The sequence below is a fragment of the Podarcis tiliguerta genome, assembly GCF_965153285.1.
Source record: "Podarcis tiliguerta genome assembly, chromosome: 8".
Classification (NCBI taxonomy): Eukaryota; Metazoa; Chordata; class Lepidosauria; order Squamata; family Lacertidae; genus Podarcis; species Podarcis tiliguerta.
Genome location: NC_139541.1, coordinates 56524340 through 56542585, shown reverse-complemented (window position 1 = coordinate 56542585; position 18246 = coordinate 56524340). Strand labels below are relative to the sequence as shown.

General features: G+C 46.1%; 1 protein-coding gene across 3 annotated transcripts in view; it reads right to left on the bottom strand.

The window, feature by feature from the left end:
* Positions 1-18246, bottom strand: part of ADGRB2 (adhesion G protein-coupled receptor B2) — a 157784-nt gene that overhangs the window by 102812 nt on the left and 36726 nt on the right. For all 3 annotated transcript variants that reach the window (XM_083453080.1, XM_083453081.1, XM_083453079.1), the window contains exon 2: positions 8678-9479. In XM_083453080.1, the coding sequence (XP_083309206.1) occupies positions 8678-9464 (787 nt within the window). In that variant the 5' untranslated portion in view covers positions 9465-9479. The remainder of the gene's footprint in view (positions 1-8677; positions 9480-18246) is intronic.

Genomic DNA, 18246 nt, shown 5'->3' with positions numbered 1-18246 from the left:
ACTTGCACACAAAATGATTCTCCCCTCCCATGGTGCCTTGCAACATACTGGTGTCCTCTCCAGACTCACCCCACTGACAGACTGATGGTCATCTTACTAGCCAGTTACAACTATGGTTGCCTCCGGGCCCTTACTATTCAGTAAGAGGGATCCAAGAGCACACCACAACTTTAGGTTCATGCAGTTGAAGTGCATTAAAGCATTCTGTTGCCTTAGCACACACAAAAACGTAAAAACAAACAACAACTGAAGTTCGGCAAGTGGCAAAGAAAGGCATTGAAAAATGCAGAATGGACGAATCAGTAACCCAAAGAAGGGCAATCACCGTGCAAGTACTGTAAATCAGGATGGATGCTCATTGTCATAAACAAACCAGAATGAATGCTCAATAAAGGCTGGACATGGTCTAACCACCACGTAAGCTTTGTGCAAGCAAATCAGGATGAATGCTGAACAAACAGGTCATCTGGAAGGGCGACATGTCTGGAAGGCTTTTAGCAGCGTAATTGGGAGTCCATCATCGCCTCCTTTAGGACTTGGTCACTGGTGCGATTTATCAGCAATTCTCTCTTCCGTTCCCTCCCAAGCTATCAAAACCTGGGCATTATCCTCTCAGCACACAGGCATACCACCACCACCATCCCTGAAGCGAAAAGTCCACCAGCCTCTCTGTTTGAGGCCTTTCTTGCTCCCCCTGCTGCTGCTTCTGCTGCACTGATCGCCTTGACACTTATTGGCTCCATAAAATGGGTCCAAATTTACTAACTTTCCCTGCACACTCTATAATCCGTGCCCTGACGCTTTCATCGCTGAAAGCATTCATTCTGCTGCATGCAAGCACCATTTTAAAAAATAAAATAAAAATTCCACCAGGGGGAAAAAACAATCCCCTACCAGCTACAGAGGAAGAAATTTATTCTTCCTTAAAACAAACCTACTTCTTTACTGCCACCATAGTCCTAGGAAACAGGATCCACAGTCTAAAACGACAGCATTGCAATGATGTCCTCCACACACACACACACAATTATTAGCAATAGAACATAAGAAGAGCCTCCAAAGGCTGATTTAGTCTAGCATCCTGTTCTTGCAATGGCAAACTAGGTGCCCTGATGGGAAGCCCACAAGCAAGACATGAGCAAAACAGCCACACCCTCCAACTGGTATTTAGAGGCATACTGCCTCCCACAGTGGGGACAGAGCAGAGCCAAGGGGTGGAACAAGCCGAGATAATGTACCAATGACAGGGCCACACTAACCCCAGCTTGTCCTCCAATCAGATTGCAATGGGGAGTCATGTGACCCCACACTGTTCCAGATGACACAACCCCTTCAGACCAAGCAGATGCCACCAGGCACAGGGATCGTGTAATCCATGCAGCATTTATACTCTAGGCACGTTGCAACCAAGCTACAGGAATCTGCACCAAGACCTAATGGGGAGTGGGTTGTGTGACTCCTTTACCTTGCTGCTTATGTGACCCTTATTGCTTTGTTTGATTATTTAATATGTATATAGGCCACCTCTCTGCCCCAAGGCCCCCCAAGGCTGTTAACAGCTAAATTACAAACAGCAATTAAATTACTATGAAAAAACCCAAAACATTCACAGTGAAAACATACCAGTAAAAAACCAAAGAATTTACAGGTAACCACAAGCCTCAAAAGCAACACCCTCACCGAAAGTCCAGCAAAATAGTGCAGATCTTGACTGGGGTGGAATCTGTCAATCTTAGTCCTCTCAGTTTCTATTTTTTCCTATTTTAGATCTCATTTCCCACATTTTGACAGCAATCTGCAGATTTTGTTTTGCTTTTAATCCTCATGAAAATTCATCAGCATTTTGGTGTGCAAAATTTTCCCTAATAAACACATTTTTGCATGCCATTTTGACTCATGTACACATTTGTGCATGTAATGTATTCTAGTATAATGCATTTTGGTATGTTATTTTTACTAACACTTTCATTTTTAGGGACACATTTGCCTTACTTTCGTAAACATTGGTTGGTTGGGGAACTGCACTGCAAAATTCATAGATGTGCAAATTTCAAAGGATAGCTGTGTTTTGGTTCTCACATTCTTCTGGAGAGTGCAGATTTGATAAAACTGGATTCATTTGTGAACTGAATCAGATTTCTCCCCTATCTCTAGCCGTGATGGTCCAATAGAAATCCTAAAGCATAGGGAGCCTTGACCAAACCTCCAGGGGGGACAGCATTCCATTGCTTGGATACTGCTACTCTATGGAAGGCTGGTCCATTAGGATGAATGGAGCACTGCCCCACAACCTCAGTCAGCCTCTGCCTGCCTGCCTTCTAATTTACAACCAATCCAGAGAGTGGCAGTGATTGGGTGAGCTTAGTCTTACTGTTTACCTCAAAGACCACATCAGGCAAAGAGGATGAGGACTGAACTAGAACTAGCTGGCTCCACCTTTCATTGGCTCTGGCTCCACCTACTATGGCCTCCTTGCCTTCCACCATACCAGTCCAAATGGGCATCAGCCACCACAGCGCAACACCAAAGGCCCGATCCCCTCTTGCCTGTCCTTGATAGAACCTGGCAACTATGTGAAGCCTGAAGTTCCACTTCTGATTGAATGAATAGACTCAAACCCAGAACATCAAAGTGTTACTTTGTGGCGTACCTGCCTTCCAAAGAACAGACCACCCATCACAGACCCCAACCTACCAGCACTGTTCCTCTTTCCGTGAGCTATTGATTCCCCTCCACCCCATAAAACCAAGCTGAAGATCATACATATTTCTCTCCTCTCCCTAATCATCCTTGCATAAGGCAATTCCCTCTGGCATACCAGTTGCCATGGTGACCTGATGGTTTCCTACGATCTTCATTCTAACCTCCTCAGCAGAGTTGTCTCCAAGGCCGGTGTGGCACATGCCTGAATGGGGGGGGGGGACCAGGGGCCTGTGAATTGATTCGTTTCCCAAAGAGCCAGCCAGCCAGCCAGCCAGCATGGCACGAGGGGAGGGGGTGCCTCCACAGGCCCATGTTTTAGTGCCACAGAAGGCATATTGGCCCTGCAGGGGTTTTTGGAAGATTCTCTCGCATAGTAAGAAAGGAGCTCTGCGTGCCAGCGAGCTGCACCCGGGCAGCGGAGAAATTGCATGACATCTGTGAGCCACAGTGACAAATGGGCCAGAAGAGATGCCAGCGAGATAGACACACACAGCCCGCAGAAAAGACAGCTGGGAACCATCAAAGCCCAGAACTGCGAATTAAAGATGTGAGAGGTGCCAGCTCCGGCCATGGTGTGAGTCCAGCATGCCCACAGTCCTGACTCTGACAGTAGCCAGAACAAAGTGACTGAGTGGAGTTTTCTGTCCTCTGTCAATCATCCCCAGATTCCCAAAAAAACACTATTCTGAGCACATTCTCATGCTGTATATTTCACCCACATGCTCAGATGCACTCATGAGTCCTGGAGGGAACTGTCTAGAGGGCACAATCGGGACCAATTTATGCAACCAACAGAACTGGGGAGATTTGACAGAGGGTGGGGGAGAAGGGTAGTTAAAGCTTTCCCTGTTACTGTTTCAGGGTGAACTGCTTTGGGGAGCTGTCACAATTTTGCCTAATATACAAATCTTTGCACAGCATTTTTTCCTATTATAATGCAGTTTTGTGTGTTGTTTTCACTAATACCTGCATTTACATTGCACACTTCACTGTCGTATAAGTATTTTTGTGCACAATATTTGGCTTGAGAATTGCACTGCAAAATTCAGAGAAGTGTGAATTCTGAAGGATGGCTGTTTTTTTCTATTCTTGTATCTTTTTGGAAAGTGCCACTTAGGCAAGTTTGTCTTTAAATGAAAACCAAGTCAAATTTCTCCTCCATCCCTACTGCTGTCACATTACCCATAAATAAGTCATGCTTTGGCTTACTATTACCTCTGAACTGATGAACCACAAGCATTAAGTCAAGGACAAGCCTTGGATACAGTTCATGGTTTGTAGGACTTGAGACAAACCATAAGCCTGAGTTTGGACATAATGTTAAGCCAAACCAAAGAAAGAATAAAGCTGCCACAATATTTACTGTGGGCACCTGCATCCTTGCATGTTCACATTTGGCCATGGTTCGGCTTGGAGTTATGTCCAAACTGGGCTGAAGGGTCAATAGGTTTTCTGCAAAATTGAACCTTAAGGTATAACCATTGTATTACGGTGAAACAAACTTCCACAAACTACAGTCCACTTCATCAGATACATGATGAATCAGGTTTTCTGCAACTCTGTTAGAGCTGAAAAACTGAATGCTTAAAATAATGAAGCTCTGTATTTATATAGCACCGTAGAGTGCTGAATGAGCTTCCCATAATTATGTCAGGGATCCTTACTGCAAAGTAATCAGTACAATAGGCAAGTCGACATTATGGTCTCCATATTTCATGTTGGGAAAGGCAAGGACATCATGGTGTTTTCAGGCAGTGTTGCACCCAGGAAGGCTGTAGAATGCAGATCAGCTGTGAGATGATTTGTAGAATGAAAAAAGGACACCCACATCCACTTGGAAGCTGCCAGTGAAAGAGGTGAGGCACTCTAAGTCTGGTAGCTGTTTCCCTAGCAAAACATGAGACAATGAGACCTACAATCTGGGGCTCCATCCAGGACTCTTTATCCTGCCTGCCACCCACCTTGAACCTACTCAATACAAGTCGACTTTTGCATAATCTCAAATTTCTGCAAGACTGATAGTATGGACTGGCAAATCTGTCAATTTTAGTTAAACTAATGTTAATACTAATAATAATTTATAATTTGTACCCCACCCATCTGACTGGGTTTTCCCAGCCACTTTGGGTGTCTTCCAGAATATATAAAAACATAATAAAACATTAACAAGATTACCTATACAGGGCTGCCTTCAGATGTCTTCTAAAGGTTATATAGTCACTCATCTCATTGATATTTGATGGGGGGGGGTGTTCCACAGGGTGCGCTCCACTACTGAGAAGGCCCTCTGCCTGATTTTCTTACTTTTCTATATCTGTTTGTGATTATTACTATTATTTTTAAAAAAAGTATTCATGAATATTCATCCATATTTTCCCCCTAATACATACCTTATTGCAAAGAACTTTTCCTAATATTTTTCACGAATATGTGTGTTTTTATGCACACTTTATCCTAGTATATGAATCTGTGCGGACATTATTTGGAAAGAGAACTACACTGCAAAATCAAGAGACCTGTGAGTTCTGAAAGATGGCTGAGTTTCAGGCTGTGCATTGTTTCAGAAAGAGAGTACTAGGCAGGTTTGCCTTTGAATCTGTGCAGAACTGAATCTTTCCCCCATCCTTAGCCGAGACACCTTCCTTGAAACTCAGCTTTTACATGATGCCCAGTCCCAGCCTGGCTCTTTTTCAGCCACCTCTCTTCCCCACCCCCTGCCACCGCCCCACAACTGCAGTCGAGGACAAGTCCAATTCCCTCTGGCCCAGTGTCTGATGACTCTGCAAATAAAATAATGTATAAAAAAACACATTACCCCCGCGACTTTCCAGCTACACTAACGTTTTACGTCCAGGTGCCTCGGGGTTTTAATTGAATGTCAAACATAATTTGAGGAAGGTAACGGAGAGTTCAAGCTACTGCCCTTCGAAAGCAATAGCGGCTCTGGCGATTGCAAATTTATCCACATGCTTGCCGCAGCAGAAGGCTGGGAGATTACTCTCCCCACACTCCACCCCACCCTGAAGATTTCTCCTCGCTGACACTCGGCCCCGGCAGCTCAGCAGAGAAGGCAAAACTCCAAGCTGAGCTTTGGGGTTGAGCAGTTGAGATGAGTGAAGTATGTCTCCCCCACCACAGAAACATGTTACTTGTGTACACTGCAGCCTGCCAAACAGCTTTTCAGGAGGATGAGGAGAGTGCAAGTCACTGTAATGAATTTGGCGGCAGGTCAGGTGAGTGAGGTCAGGTCAGAGGGCAGCGGGGCAACCTGCGAAGGTCACAGGACACTCCTACACAGGCCACATTCAGCCCAACTCGGTTGTAAAGATCCCCGGGTTCATGTGATGTGATGTGCTTTGAACATTCAACAGCACAACATAAAGGCCTCAAATAATAATTGGGTTTCCCCCCCCCAAAAAAAAAGTCAAATCAGCTAACAACTATCAGTCGTGAAAACTAAGGGAAGTGGCAAAACCACAGCCACGCAGCTGCAACAAGTCACAGGCAGCCACCAGTTTATGCAATCAAAGAGTAGGGATAAAAAGTAGGTGCTTATGGGGTCCAGCAAGCTTCCCTGGGGATGACACTCTGTACCAGATGCACCACCATGTAAAGGAAGGCGTGTCAAGGAAGAAGAGGAGGAGGAGCCACTTTCTTCAAGGCAAAAATGACTACCAGTTATCTCTTCATGGGATTCTTCACTCAAAGGTCCCAGGGCACGTCACAACAATTTAAAAATACAGTAATTAGAAGCAGTTTAAAACAAATAATGCCCCCGTCTCTCAAAACAAAATGTATTTTGGTATGTTTTATGAGTCAGGGACTGTGTTGAAGCATTTAGGAAGAGCGAAAAACCAGTGGGCAGCTAAGTTCTGATTGTCAGTTTAGTCCAGGAGATAAGGATCATATTGGTTTGTATTAGAATCTGCAAAGATCAAATTCCCTCCCAGAAAGGAAGGGAAGTCACTTGAGAGACCCCACCTTAAGGGGGCTGGCACACTTAGGTCAGTGTGCAAGAGAGGGCTCCAGATCAGGCGGGGTGGGGAGTGGAGCGGGAGGAACAACCTTTTCCCAAGGGAATCACTTCACAGGCGGTCGTCCGCTGGACCAGAGAGAAAAGGTTTCATTCCACTTTCAGCTTGCGCTACCGTCTAACAAGCAAATGGCCTCATTCAGCCTGGTTAATAGTCTGCTCGGGCTGAATTGCAGCTCCTTTATATTCCGGCTTGGAATAACAGGCACCTGGGCCATCATAGTCATGGGTAATTTGCCACGGGAAAAGGGGTCATTTTCCCTGTAAATTGTTTTCTATGTCTCTGCCAAGGCAGAGTGACAACAGGGCCTCCTCACATACTTCTGCCTCCTCACCAGCTCAGGGAGTGGAAGGTCAGCGGGGGAGAAGCAAGAGCGGCTCAGCTGGGGCAAAAGACTCGCTTAAGAAGCGGCACCTTCCAGCTCGGAAGGTATGAGCGCTAGGGAGAGATGTTGCCCTCCTTCTCTCATAACGTGTTAATTCAGGACCACAAAACACATCCGTAACACACACAAATGAGATACTTCATTCTGACACAGGACATGGTTAACTAATGGCACTGAAGCAGAGGTGGGGAAGTTTTTCCAGTCTGAGGGCCACACGCCATTGTGAGAAACTTTCTGGGGGAGGGGGCACATGCTAGTGGTGGGTGGGGCCAGAGGTACCTACAGACCCAGCCTCCAATACTCACGGAGCTGTCAAGAAAACACCCTTCAGCTCCTTCAGAAGAGGGATTCAAGCAGTATTTGCTTCTTTGGCACAGGAGCTCCCTGCTTGTCCTTCTCCCATTCACACAACACAGAAATACAGGATCTTTACACAAGTAACAGGTCAAATGTATAGCCCTTCCATAGGTGTGTACACAGGGTTTGCTGGGTGTGCCCTGGCACATCCTGTTCTAAAAACTGTGGATTGTGGCAAGAAGAGGGTATGGACCAGGGAAGAAGTGGCCAGTGAGAGAGGAAGGCAAAAGGCGGCAGCAGGGGGAGGGAAGCAGCCAGAGAGATGCGGGCAGAATAAAAAGGCTGGAATGGATCTGGAATGGATCTGCAGCTTCTGCCTGTGTCCATTTCCGGAAGAGGTGGTGGGGTGATTGGCTCTAGAAGTAGCAGCAGTAAGGGAAGAGGAGGGGCTGCTGTTTCTGGAGCCAATCACCCCACCACCTCTTCCGGAAATGGACACAGGCAGAAGCTGCAGATCCATTCCAGTGTTTTTCCTCTGCCTGTATCTGTCTCATGGCAGTCTCCATGTGAGGTCCACTCATCACCTTTTGTGGAGAGAGATCGATGGGGATGTGGAGCTGCTTTTGCGGTGCACAAGCAAGGCCCTGACCCTCCAGAACTGCCCTGCCTCTGGTCAGCTTGGCACTGGTCATTTTCTCTGGAGGAAAAATATATTGTTTTGGCTTTTTGACCTCTTGTGTTGTGGTTGTTTTGTTAAGCTTTTGCCTTCTTACCTTTACCATTTTTTTATCTTGTCCTTTCTTGAAATAAATTTTAAAAAATATTCCCTGGATGTGCAGCCCAACAAAATGTGCTGTGCATGTCTGTCAGCCCTTCCGTAGTCTCCATACTTCAGTGTCCACACTTCCTTTTACACAATGCATCACATGGCATGGTATAATAAAAAAAGACTTGAATGGTTGACTGGTCAAATATTGTTATATTTTGCTCAAGTATTATTTAAGAAAATATTTTTAAAGAAATAGCATTATCACCAAACCCTTTGCAAGGGGTAAATTATTTTGCAAAAGATGTCGCAATCCCATTTCAGCTCATCTCTGACACCAGTCATTAGTAGAACCAGTGAGCGATTCAAAATTATTTGAAGCACTCTGAACATACAAAGGGCAGAGACTTCCACAAGTGACCCTTTCTATGATGTTTACCACAGGACCCGTTTCCACAATGCCTGAACCCCCTACCATGCATCCACACTCACCGTATTTAATCTCCGGAGAGTATACATCATTCGCATTCCCAGAATGCAATTCGGTCACGCAGCAATCACTGCTGCTGCTGCTGCTGCTGCTTGTCACAGGCGGTGTCAGAGCATTGGAGAGCGTCTGGTTGGATTGGGGAGGAGCCGGGAGGGTCTGGGGGGTCTGGCAGGTGCAGCCGGTTTGTGAGAGGCCACAGGATTGGCTGGTGCCCAGGCGAAGGCACTCTTCGAGCCAGCGGCACAAGATGCTGCAGGTGAACTGGCTGGAGTTGTTGTTGTTGATCAGGAGGACTTCCACGAAGCGGAACTCCACGGCCTCGGGGGGCAGGAGCCGGGTGGCCGCTTCGGGCTCCTCCGCCAGGCACAGCTGCACAAAGTTCTTGTCGAAGTGGAAAAAGGTGAAGGGGCCCCCTCCCTGGCACAGCTCCAACCTGACCTCCCCTCCGTCTTCCTCCTCTTCCTCCCGGGTTGAGGCTGTCACCTCTGGCTGGCTGCAGGTGTCGTTGGAGAGGTAATGGTCCAGTGGCAGCACCATGGGCGAGTAGTGGGTGCAGACCTGCTCCTCCCGGTTGAACCTGAGGTACAAGGAGTACTTGGTGGGGTCGGGGTTCTCCAGGGTCCACGAGCAGCCAGTGGAAACGGTGGGGAAGAGGTCCTTCAGTGAGAAGGAGCCGTAGAGAACCCCGGAGGCCAAGGCGGAGCAGGCGCTGGGAGCTGGGTCAAAGCCCCGGGACAGCCACAGGAGACACGATATCACAGACAGTAAGAGTGGTCCAGCAGGGTTCATCCTATGACATTTGCCCTTAAAAGAAGAAAAAGAAGAAGAGTTTAACTGGGGGAAGAGTCTTAACTCTGGAATCTATTTTCAAAGTTGCAATTGTTCAAATCTGACAATTTTGGTTTCTTCCACTTAGCAATTTTCCAGTTCATTTCTCCACATTTTCATACCAGTTTGCAGATTGTCTTTTTTAATGCTCTTATGAAAATTTGGCAGCATTTTGCTGCCGATTTCTCCTAATACAGTGGTACCTTGGGTTACATACGCTTCAGGTTACAGACTCCGCTAACCTCGAGTTAAGAACTTTGCTTCAGGATGAGAACAGAAATCGTGCTCCGGCGGTGCGGCGGCAGCAGGAGGCCAAATTAGCTAAAGTGGTGCTTCAGGTTAAGAACAGTTTCAGCTTAAGAACGGATCTCCGGAACGAATTAAGTACTTAACCCGAGGTACCACTGTATACATGCCCTTCTATGTAGTTTGGCCTTATATACACATTTTTGAAAATGAAATTTCACTTATATAATGCATTTGTTGTATGTTATTTTCACATGCATTTTATTGCACGCTTGTATATGCAATTTCATACACATTAAGTGACTGGAGAACCACATTGCAAAATTCAAAAAAAAGATGAATTTTGAAGGGTTGCTATGTTTCAGAGAATTTGAATTAGACAGGGTTGCCCATAAAATCGCAGTGAATGGAATTTATCTCCCATCCCAATGCCTGCAACCCAGCCCTGAAACACAGGAAGCTGAAGGTGCAAAAGGGGGCTAGAGGTGAAAAATAATGGTCAGGGGTGGGCTGTGCTTTCTGCTAACCCTGGAGCCACAGCAACTGGCAGGCTGTCCTTAGAGGGGGGAAATCCCAAATCTGAGGAAAGGCTGTGGCTTTGGGGCAAGCTGGAGCCTCGCTGTCTGAAATGTAACAATGGACAGAATTGTCAATTTTGGTTCTTCTTGGCTTGCCATTTTATCAAGCTTAGGTTCAGGTCGCCCAATATGTCCATCTGTATGCAATTTTCATTTTTAAAATTCTGCACAAAAATGTGGACATCCTTTGCATGCATTCCTTCCCGCATACATATTTTTGTACACAACTATTGCACAATACTTATAATTATTATTAATTGATTCCTAGGCCACTTAATACCCAGATGGTTTCTAAGCAGTTTAACAAGACATAAATACTGATCGCACAACGTTGTTAAAATACAGAAGAATTGAAAACACAGCATATTTAAAACAATAGAATATACCCATTAAGATATTACTATAAAACTGATCATTATTAAAATGTGTGATAAAACAGCCCCATTAAAGCAACACATAGGGGCACTGTGGCTATTGGCACTTTTTCTGTTTGTTTGAGGGGTGTGCATTTTGAAGGGCAGTGGTGTTTTGCTTTGTGTTTTGGCTTGGGAAGTGCAAATAAGGCATAATTGCATTAAATGTGAACAAAATGAATTCTCCCCATCCCTCCAGGAATGCAAGGAGCAGGTAGAAAGACCTGAATGTGCCAGCAAGAGCAGGGTCCGTCCCCCCCTCCATCCCTGCCATATTCAGATATCCAACTCTGTCTCCCTCCAAGCTGACACTGTGTAAAGTCTTGCTGGGCCTAAAATAACAGCATCTTTAGTTCATCATTATTATTGATGAAAAAACCTCTAAGCATGTGCAAAGTGCATTTTGCTCACAGCTGAGTAACAGAAACCAAACGTCTGCCTCCTTCAAGCCCCATCCCCCAAACACACACACAAATGTCTATTGGAACCACATTTCACACTCACCCCCCCCCATGTATTTTTACACTGCAAAAACGGTAAATGCACCCCACCCTCTGAGATGGCTGCCTGTTGTTTCTCTGTACAAGCCTCTTGTCTCAGCTTGCCTCTTTCTGGTCAGGAAATATGACTTTTGCAGAGACAGCAAGGAATTTGTCCCTGGATGCTTTGAATTGGGGTGCCTGCCTATGACTAATTGTTGAGCTATCATAGGTTTGCCATATTTGAAAAAGTGAAAATTCCGGACACAGAAGTTGCTGAGCTGCTTAAGGGGGCTGAATATCGGCTATGTCCAGAAAATTCCAGATATATGACAACCCTAATATTATCAGATAATGATATGTTATGTGGTACTGCCCTTCTGAGGACTGTGCCACTTCAGAAAGCAAGTGAGAGACAGCATGACTGCATACTCTCCACGGAAGGGGTGAGGGGTGCTCAGAAAACTAAGAAGGCAAAAACAACATGAGGCTAGCTTCTTTCTCCCTGATTTCCTTTAGGGAATGTTTGACTGGGGGAGAGGGAGAATGACACACATGAAATGCTCCACATCCACCTCCATCTTCAAGAGGTACAATCCCAGGAGGTACAATCCCACATGATATTTTCTTCTAGCTGTGGATCAACCCAATTCCTTGCTAGAGTTTCCTTCTTTGTGGTTAAAGGAAGTACTACTTTGCTACCTGCCCAGATGGGTATCACAGCAATCACCTCCTTCCTTGCCACTGCTCCAGCATCAAAACTGAAGCATGAAGGAGGTCAGTGTGATCTGAAAAGCATGCAAGCCTAGGCTTCTAAACACCAGTTAGCCAAACTGCAGAGACCATAACATCGTTTCTCACGACTCCACTCCACCAAATGGTTTGGGGAGTGTCGTCTCTTCTGTACAAAGGAACAACCCATTTACACCCACCCTCTAGAATTCTCTTCTCTCCCCCCCCCATACCCCACCCCACCCCCTTGCCGCATTTTCGTTTTAATCTACCAAGCCGTTAAGTGCGAACAAGCTGGCCACGGGTAAGTGCTGTTTATAGAGTCATAAAGAGCCAGACCTCAGCCTCATAAACCCTGCAGGATGTGGAGTCGGGAAGCTGAGAGGTTTCCCAATCCAGGGAGGGAATGGAAACCCAGCAGAATTCCCAACAGCAGAATGGCTGTTGAAAGAAGCAATTCCAGTGCCAGGGCACCAGCATAAAATCATTTTTCAGGAGGAAGCACCAGAGTTGCTTTAAATGTCTGGGTACCCAGCTCCTCTGATTTTTCTGCCCTGAGAGTCCGTGTGCAATGTCCATCAGCTAAAGAACAAAAGAATAGCTTGTTGGATCAGGTCAAACCATCTAGTCCAGCATCCAGTTCTCACAGTGGCCAACCAGACGACTATGGGAAGCCCACAAATAGGACCCAAGCACAAGAGTGCTCTCCTCCAATGGTTTCAAGCAAACAAGTTTTCAGAAGCATTCCTGTCTTCAGCCATGGATGCAGAAGGTAGCAATCATGGCTAGTATCTGTTGATAGCCTACTTCTCCATGAATTTGTCTAAAAGTTGGTAGCCTTCACTGCCTCCTGTGGGAGAGAGTTCCATAGTTCAACTATGTTCTGAATAAAAAAGAACTTTAATTTGTCCTGAAACTTTTCTTTCTCCAAGCCATGTACTTCTCCCATGTCACCTCTCACTTGCCTTGCTCCTCCGAAGAGGGCATGGGGCTCAAGTTCAGCAATTCCATCATCTAGGGCCACAACTCATGCTGCCCCCTGTGCAGACACAAAATGAGAGCCAGGCTAGAGTTGCCTCTTCACCCCAAGAAAGATAAAAGGTGAAATCTGCAGGGTCTGCAACTGCAAATTGTGGGAACTGCAAAATTATAGGAAATTCTGGAAGGGAGGGGAAGGGGGGAAAGAAAAAAGAATTAATTCCAATGTGGAAGAGATGAATTGGATACATTTCGCCAAGACACAATACAGGCTTCTCACCTTTTAACTGTAATGGAAGATGCATGCATGCAAAAATTATCACTTGAAATTATGGGACTTATGTGGTGTGATTGAGCCAGAGCATTGGGCATGGAATGGTGGTGGCAGGGGCAGCAGAGTCTAGGGAGGCAGAGAGGGCAACTCCTATGCCCAAAAGAAGCAGGGAGAGTTGCAAGGAGAGCCAGGCCTATGGAATCCTGAACCCATATCTCAAACCAGAATGATTCATTTGCCAAACAGATTATTGGCCCGACTAGAAAGCCTGGCTCAGCTTAACACACCCAGACACCAACACGCAGCCCCTTTTAGCTCAGCCAGTAGAGCGTGTGACTCTTAAACTGAGGATCGTGAGTTTGAGTCCAAGATAGGGCAAAAAGATTCCTGCATTGCAGGGGATGGACTAGATGACCCTCGTAGTCCCTTGTAGCTCCACAATTCTATGGTGTCTACATTTGCATCTATGCATACACATACACATCTTTGGGCCACACTGTGCTTGGGATATCACACAGGTTAGGCCAGCCTCTGCCTCAGTTGGCCTTACAAGCCACTCCAGTAGGTCTGCTACAAATCGAATCCGGTATTGTGTCCAGACCTGAAGGGCTCCAGCTCTGTATTTATTGTTTTATTTGTTTTATTGCCTTTATACCCCACCTTTCATCCGAAGAGCTCAAAGAGCACGGTTCTCTTCAACCCATTTTATACTCACAACAACCCCATGAGAGCCAGACTAGACTTGAGAGACTGTGAATGGCCCAAGGTTACGCAGTGAACTTCATGGCTGAGCAGGGATTTGAACTCCCAAGTCTTATTTTTTTATTTTTTTCCAAATCCTTTATTATTTTATTCACATAATATACATTCTTTACAGCAAACAACTCCAAAATAAGCAGACAACTCCAAAATAAAATCATATGTAACAAAACCATAAGTCTCATGTTTTCAGTTGCACTGATCTCCTCTCCGATACTTTTACTTGACATTTCTTGCTGCTTTCTACTTTCCTTATAGAATCTAAAAATTTAAATCTCTTAAATCCTATACCAATCTTTAACAATTTCAATTAATCCCTTCACCTCCCTCCCCCACAACCCAGTACTTCCCTCCACCCGTGTGTGAACTCCCAAGTCTTAGTCCAACATTGAAAGCACTGCACCACACTGCTTTCTTTCCTCACCACTCAACCCACCCAGTCAAAATAACCCCCAAAGCAGGGTTGAACCAGAGGCTCTGGCAGTCCACTGTCTCTGCGGAGCCCTCGGCTCCCCAACAAACTGTCACACTCAGCCTGCACCTGCTATGTTGCTACTAGGCAGTGGCGAGCAGAAATAGCCCGGGGAGCGTGAAAGAGGGTGTATCCTGCACACAGGAGCCCCACAGAAACAGAAGCACCTCTCCTTCTAAATTTAGAGCCTGAAAGGTAGTTCCTGACACTGAGACAAATGAGCTGCTGTCAAGGAGGCAGCCACGTTGAAAAATGTGCATGCAAGCATGAGAAATAAGCAGTGTGGGAGCAGAGCGGACCTCCCTTGCCTAGCTTAGATGGCCTTCAGGGGGATGGAGGCAAAGTCAGAGCAGGGCTGGGGTACCTGAGGCCCTTCCAGATGTTGTTGGATTCTGACTCCTAGGACAGCCAGGGATGCTGGGAGTTGGAGCCCAGCAACATCCAGAGAGCCAGGCTCCCCATCCTTGAATTAGGGAGAGAGAGTCAGGGAGCATAGGTCTATTAATGACTATCAGTCATGATGAGAAGTCAATAGAACTTCCATGATCCGAGGCAGTCTACCTCTAAATACTGATTGCTAGGGAGAAAACAAGAAGAAAGGACTCTTTTCTTCATGTTCTTCTTGGGGCATCTCGAGTAAGCTGTCAGCAGCCAAAAGGGCTTTGTGGCCAGATCCAACAGGGCTTTTATTTTGTTCTAGTGCTATGAAGATGGTCCCATCAACAGGACTTGAGCAGAAGGTTATTAGTTCTCAGGCCCCCAACTTGGTTTTCAATGACTGATGCCAGCTTTTAAAACATTGAATAATAAGGGAAATGAAGTAATTGTGAAACATAGAGTGTCTCCAAACATGTCCATGTTCCCTTATGGATTAGAGGAACCATAGCCAGACCTTTTGGACTGGTGGGGAGATGAAATGGTGTGCGTGGAAGGCCCAATTCACCATCCCTCAATGTGGTTCCAAAATTATCCCTGCCACCACAATCCTCTCTGGATTGGTCATTGTGGGACCTGGCAACACATCAAAGAAAGGTGGATTTGTCCAGGATCTGATTCCCTAAACTAAGCCCCTTAGGAAGAGACTGTGACACTTGTGCTTTTGGAAGAAAAACCATCACACTGCTGGCAATGGAACAGATGTGAAATAGCAGCACAGGCTGCCATTGTGTAACCGTTCACATAGCAATCGTACATCTTACATTCCGAGCCTGCTGCAATCTTGCCCTGCCTTGCTCCACATCTTCAAGCATTGACTTTGAATTTTAGATATGTGTCAACAGGGAATTATAAATGTTAAGGGTTGTGATAGAGATTTCCCCTGCTATGCCACCTGTTCCTGCTAAGCATGTAGAGAGAGATATTTTTCTTCTGTGGTCATATCCTGGTCCACCCCTCAACCTGATTTCTCTCTATAGACACAAATTAATGGCTGCATCTTGGTTCAAGGACAGGAGCAAGGGGATCACTTCTCCTTTATTGGTCAGGCAGTCTAATTAATCCTTGGAGGGTCTTTCAACGAACACCTTGACTTCAGCTCAGGGGTCAATGGAGCTGTGGCAGGCTTGTTACCCTGAGCTGTGTGCTTCCCCACAATTAATAAGACACAACAGCACAGATACAACAACTTGCTGTCGCAGGAGGCAGCGATGGCCACCAACTTGGGTGGCTTTAAAAGAGGAGAGGACAAATTCATCAATGGCTGCTAGCCATGTTGGTTATGCTATGTCTCCATAGTTGGAGGCAGTAAATACTTCTGAATACCAGCTGCAGGAAACCACAGAATGAGAGTGGCTTGTGTCCTCAAATCCTGCTTACGGGTTTCCCACAGGCATCTGGTTGGCCACTGTGAGAACAGGATGCTGGACTAGGTGGGCCGCTGGCCTGATCCAGCAAGTTCTCCTAATGAAATAAGAATCAATACATCTAGAACAGGGGTGAAGGGCCTCTGTCCTGAATCCAGCCTTAGAGCCATCAGGGGTCTCCACAGGCCATTGGGAAAAGGCCATAGCTTCGGGGCAGAGCACATGCTTAGCATGCAGAAGTTCTCAGATTCTTGGTGACTCAAAGTACTGATGGGAAAGACTCCTGCTTGAAACCCTGGAGAGCTTGATGGACCAATAGCCTGACTTGGTGGAGAACAGCTTCTTGTGGTCCTATGCCCATTCGTCCAGGCTGTCACCCTCACTGGTCCTGCTCCAAGTCCTGTTTGAGCACTTTTGCCTGGTGAGGATTTGTCCTTGACCCTGCCATGATGCCTGCTTGGAAGAAGAGAAGATGCTGAATGTGGGATGTGATCCATGAGAGGCAGTCAAGTACAACATTCCTTGTAATGCTAGAAAAGACATGAGAGGGAAAGTTTGGTCCAGCCAGTTGAAACTTCCTGTCCCTCCTGGCTGAAGCCTCCTTCCTTTTGTATGTGATAGAAGGTGGGCATGACCTAACCTGTCCAGGTAACAAAAGGACGAGTCATGCAGCACCTCCTCTTTCTTTTTGACTTTCTTCTTCATTTGAGCAGCTTTTAGCTAGAACTGCTCTGTTAACTCTCAGCTAGCAGAAGCACTGGGATTATTCCCCCATATGGGGTAGATCCACATGTACATATTTGTAATTAAATCTGCTTTCAGGGATCCAACTGTGAACTGATGTAAGTAAACTTCTTTTGTTGACTTTGAATAAGATTGTGGCGTCTTTATTCTTTTAAAAGGGATTCAAAGGAACTTACCAGGAACATACAATTCAATCTGAGACAGACTGAATTGTATAATAGTGAGAGGCTCACACGAGCCTGCAACCAGCTATCTGCTGTGCATGTAAAAAGGGGGATGTAACTTTGCTAAGTAAAGGAAATTGTTAACGCAAGTTAGGAAGGATATTAATAAACAATATATCCTCTCCTGACACCCTGAACATTCCCACACTGAATTGGACAGTGTGATGGGGTAGAGGGGCTTACCTGACTGTTTACCAGGAAAGGCACTACGAGGCCGATGCAGTGCAAATGCATTGGTGCACCAACCAGGCGCTTCTGCTGGTGTGTTGGTACTGCACACTCCTCCTCACTGACTCACCCTCCTCCCTTCTGCTAATCAGCAGCAACTCAACGTCTGGGAGATCAGGTAAGTGTCTCCGCCCCACCATGCCATCGACTACTAGATGTACATGTATCGAAAATACTGGCTGTTGCATGACTGGGATGTAGCCTACTCTATAAAGGAAAGAGCCTCATCTGTTGCTGTGCTTACTTTTGTCTCTGGCACTGCCCACCACTGGTAAGCACCCCTCAGGAAAAGTGCATGTGGTCCTCAGGATGAAAAAAGGTTTCTCACCCCAGATCTTGAGCCAGAGACCAAAATTTGTGGTGGATATGGAATGTCTGTGGGTTGCAGAGGATTCTGGGAAGTGCTTGAGGTGGCACCCTCTGCTCACAAGGAATATTGGCCAATGCAGTGCCACTGTTCTGAGTGAGCAGGGAGTGTGCTGTGAATATTGCCAGAGATGCTGTGTGCTGCTACGGGAGATTGGCAGCAGCACATAAACCGTCTTCCAGGGAAGTTGGTCCGCCATTACTGATCCTCTCCTTGAGGAACCCTTGATAAATTTCTGAGGAACCGTCAGGCTCCCTGGAGCGTCATCTGAAAAATCACTGCCTTCCGCCAAGAACTTTCAGTTGTCATTTTTTTACAAAGCACTTTATATCCTAGCAAATGGAGTAAACCATTTCCCAAAGGCATTCAGAAGGAAGGTTTACGGACGTTCTTACTTCTGCCTTTTGAGCATGCTGTTACACGGAATGCAGCCCTGTTGTGACACAA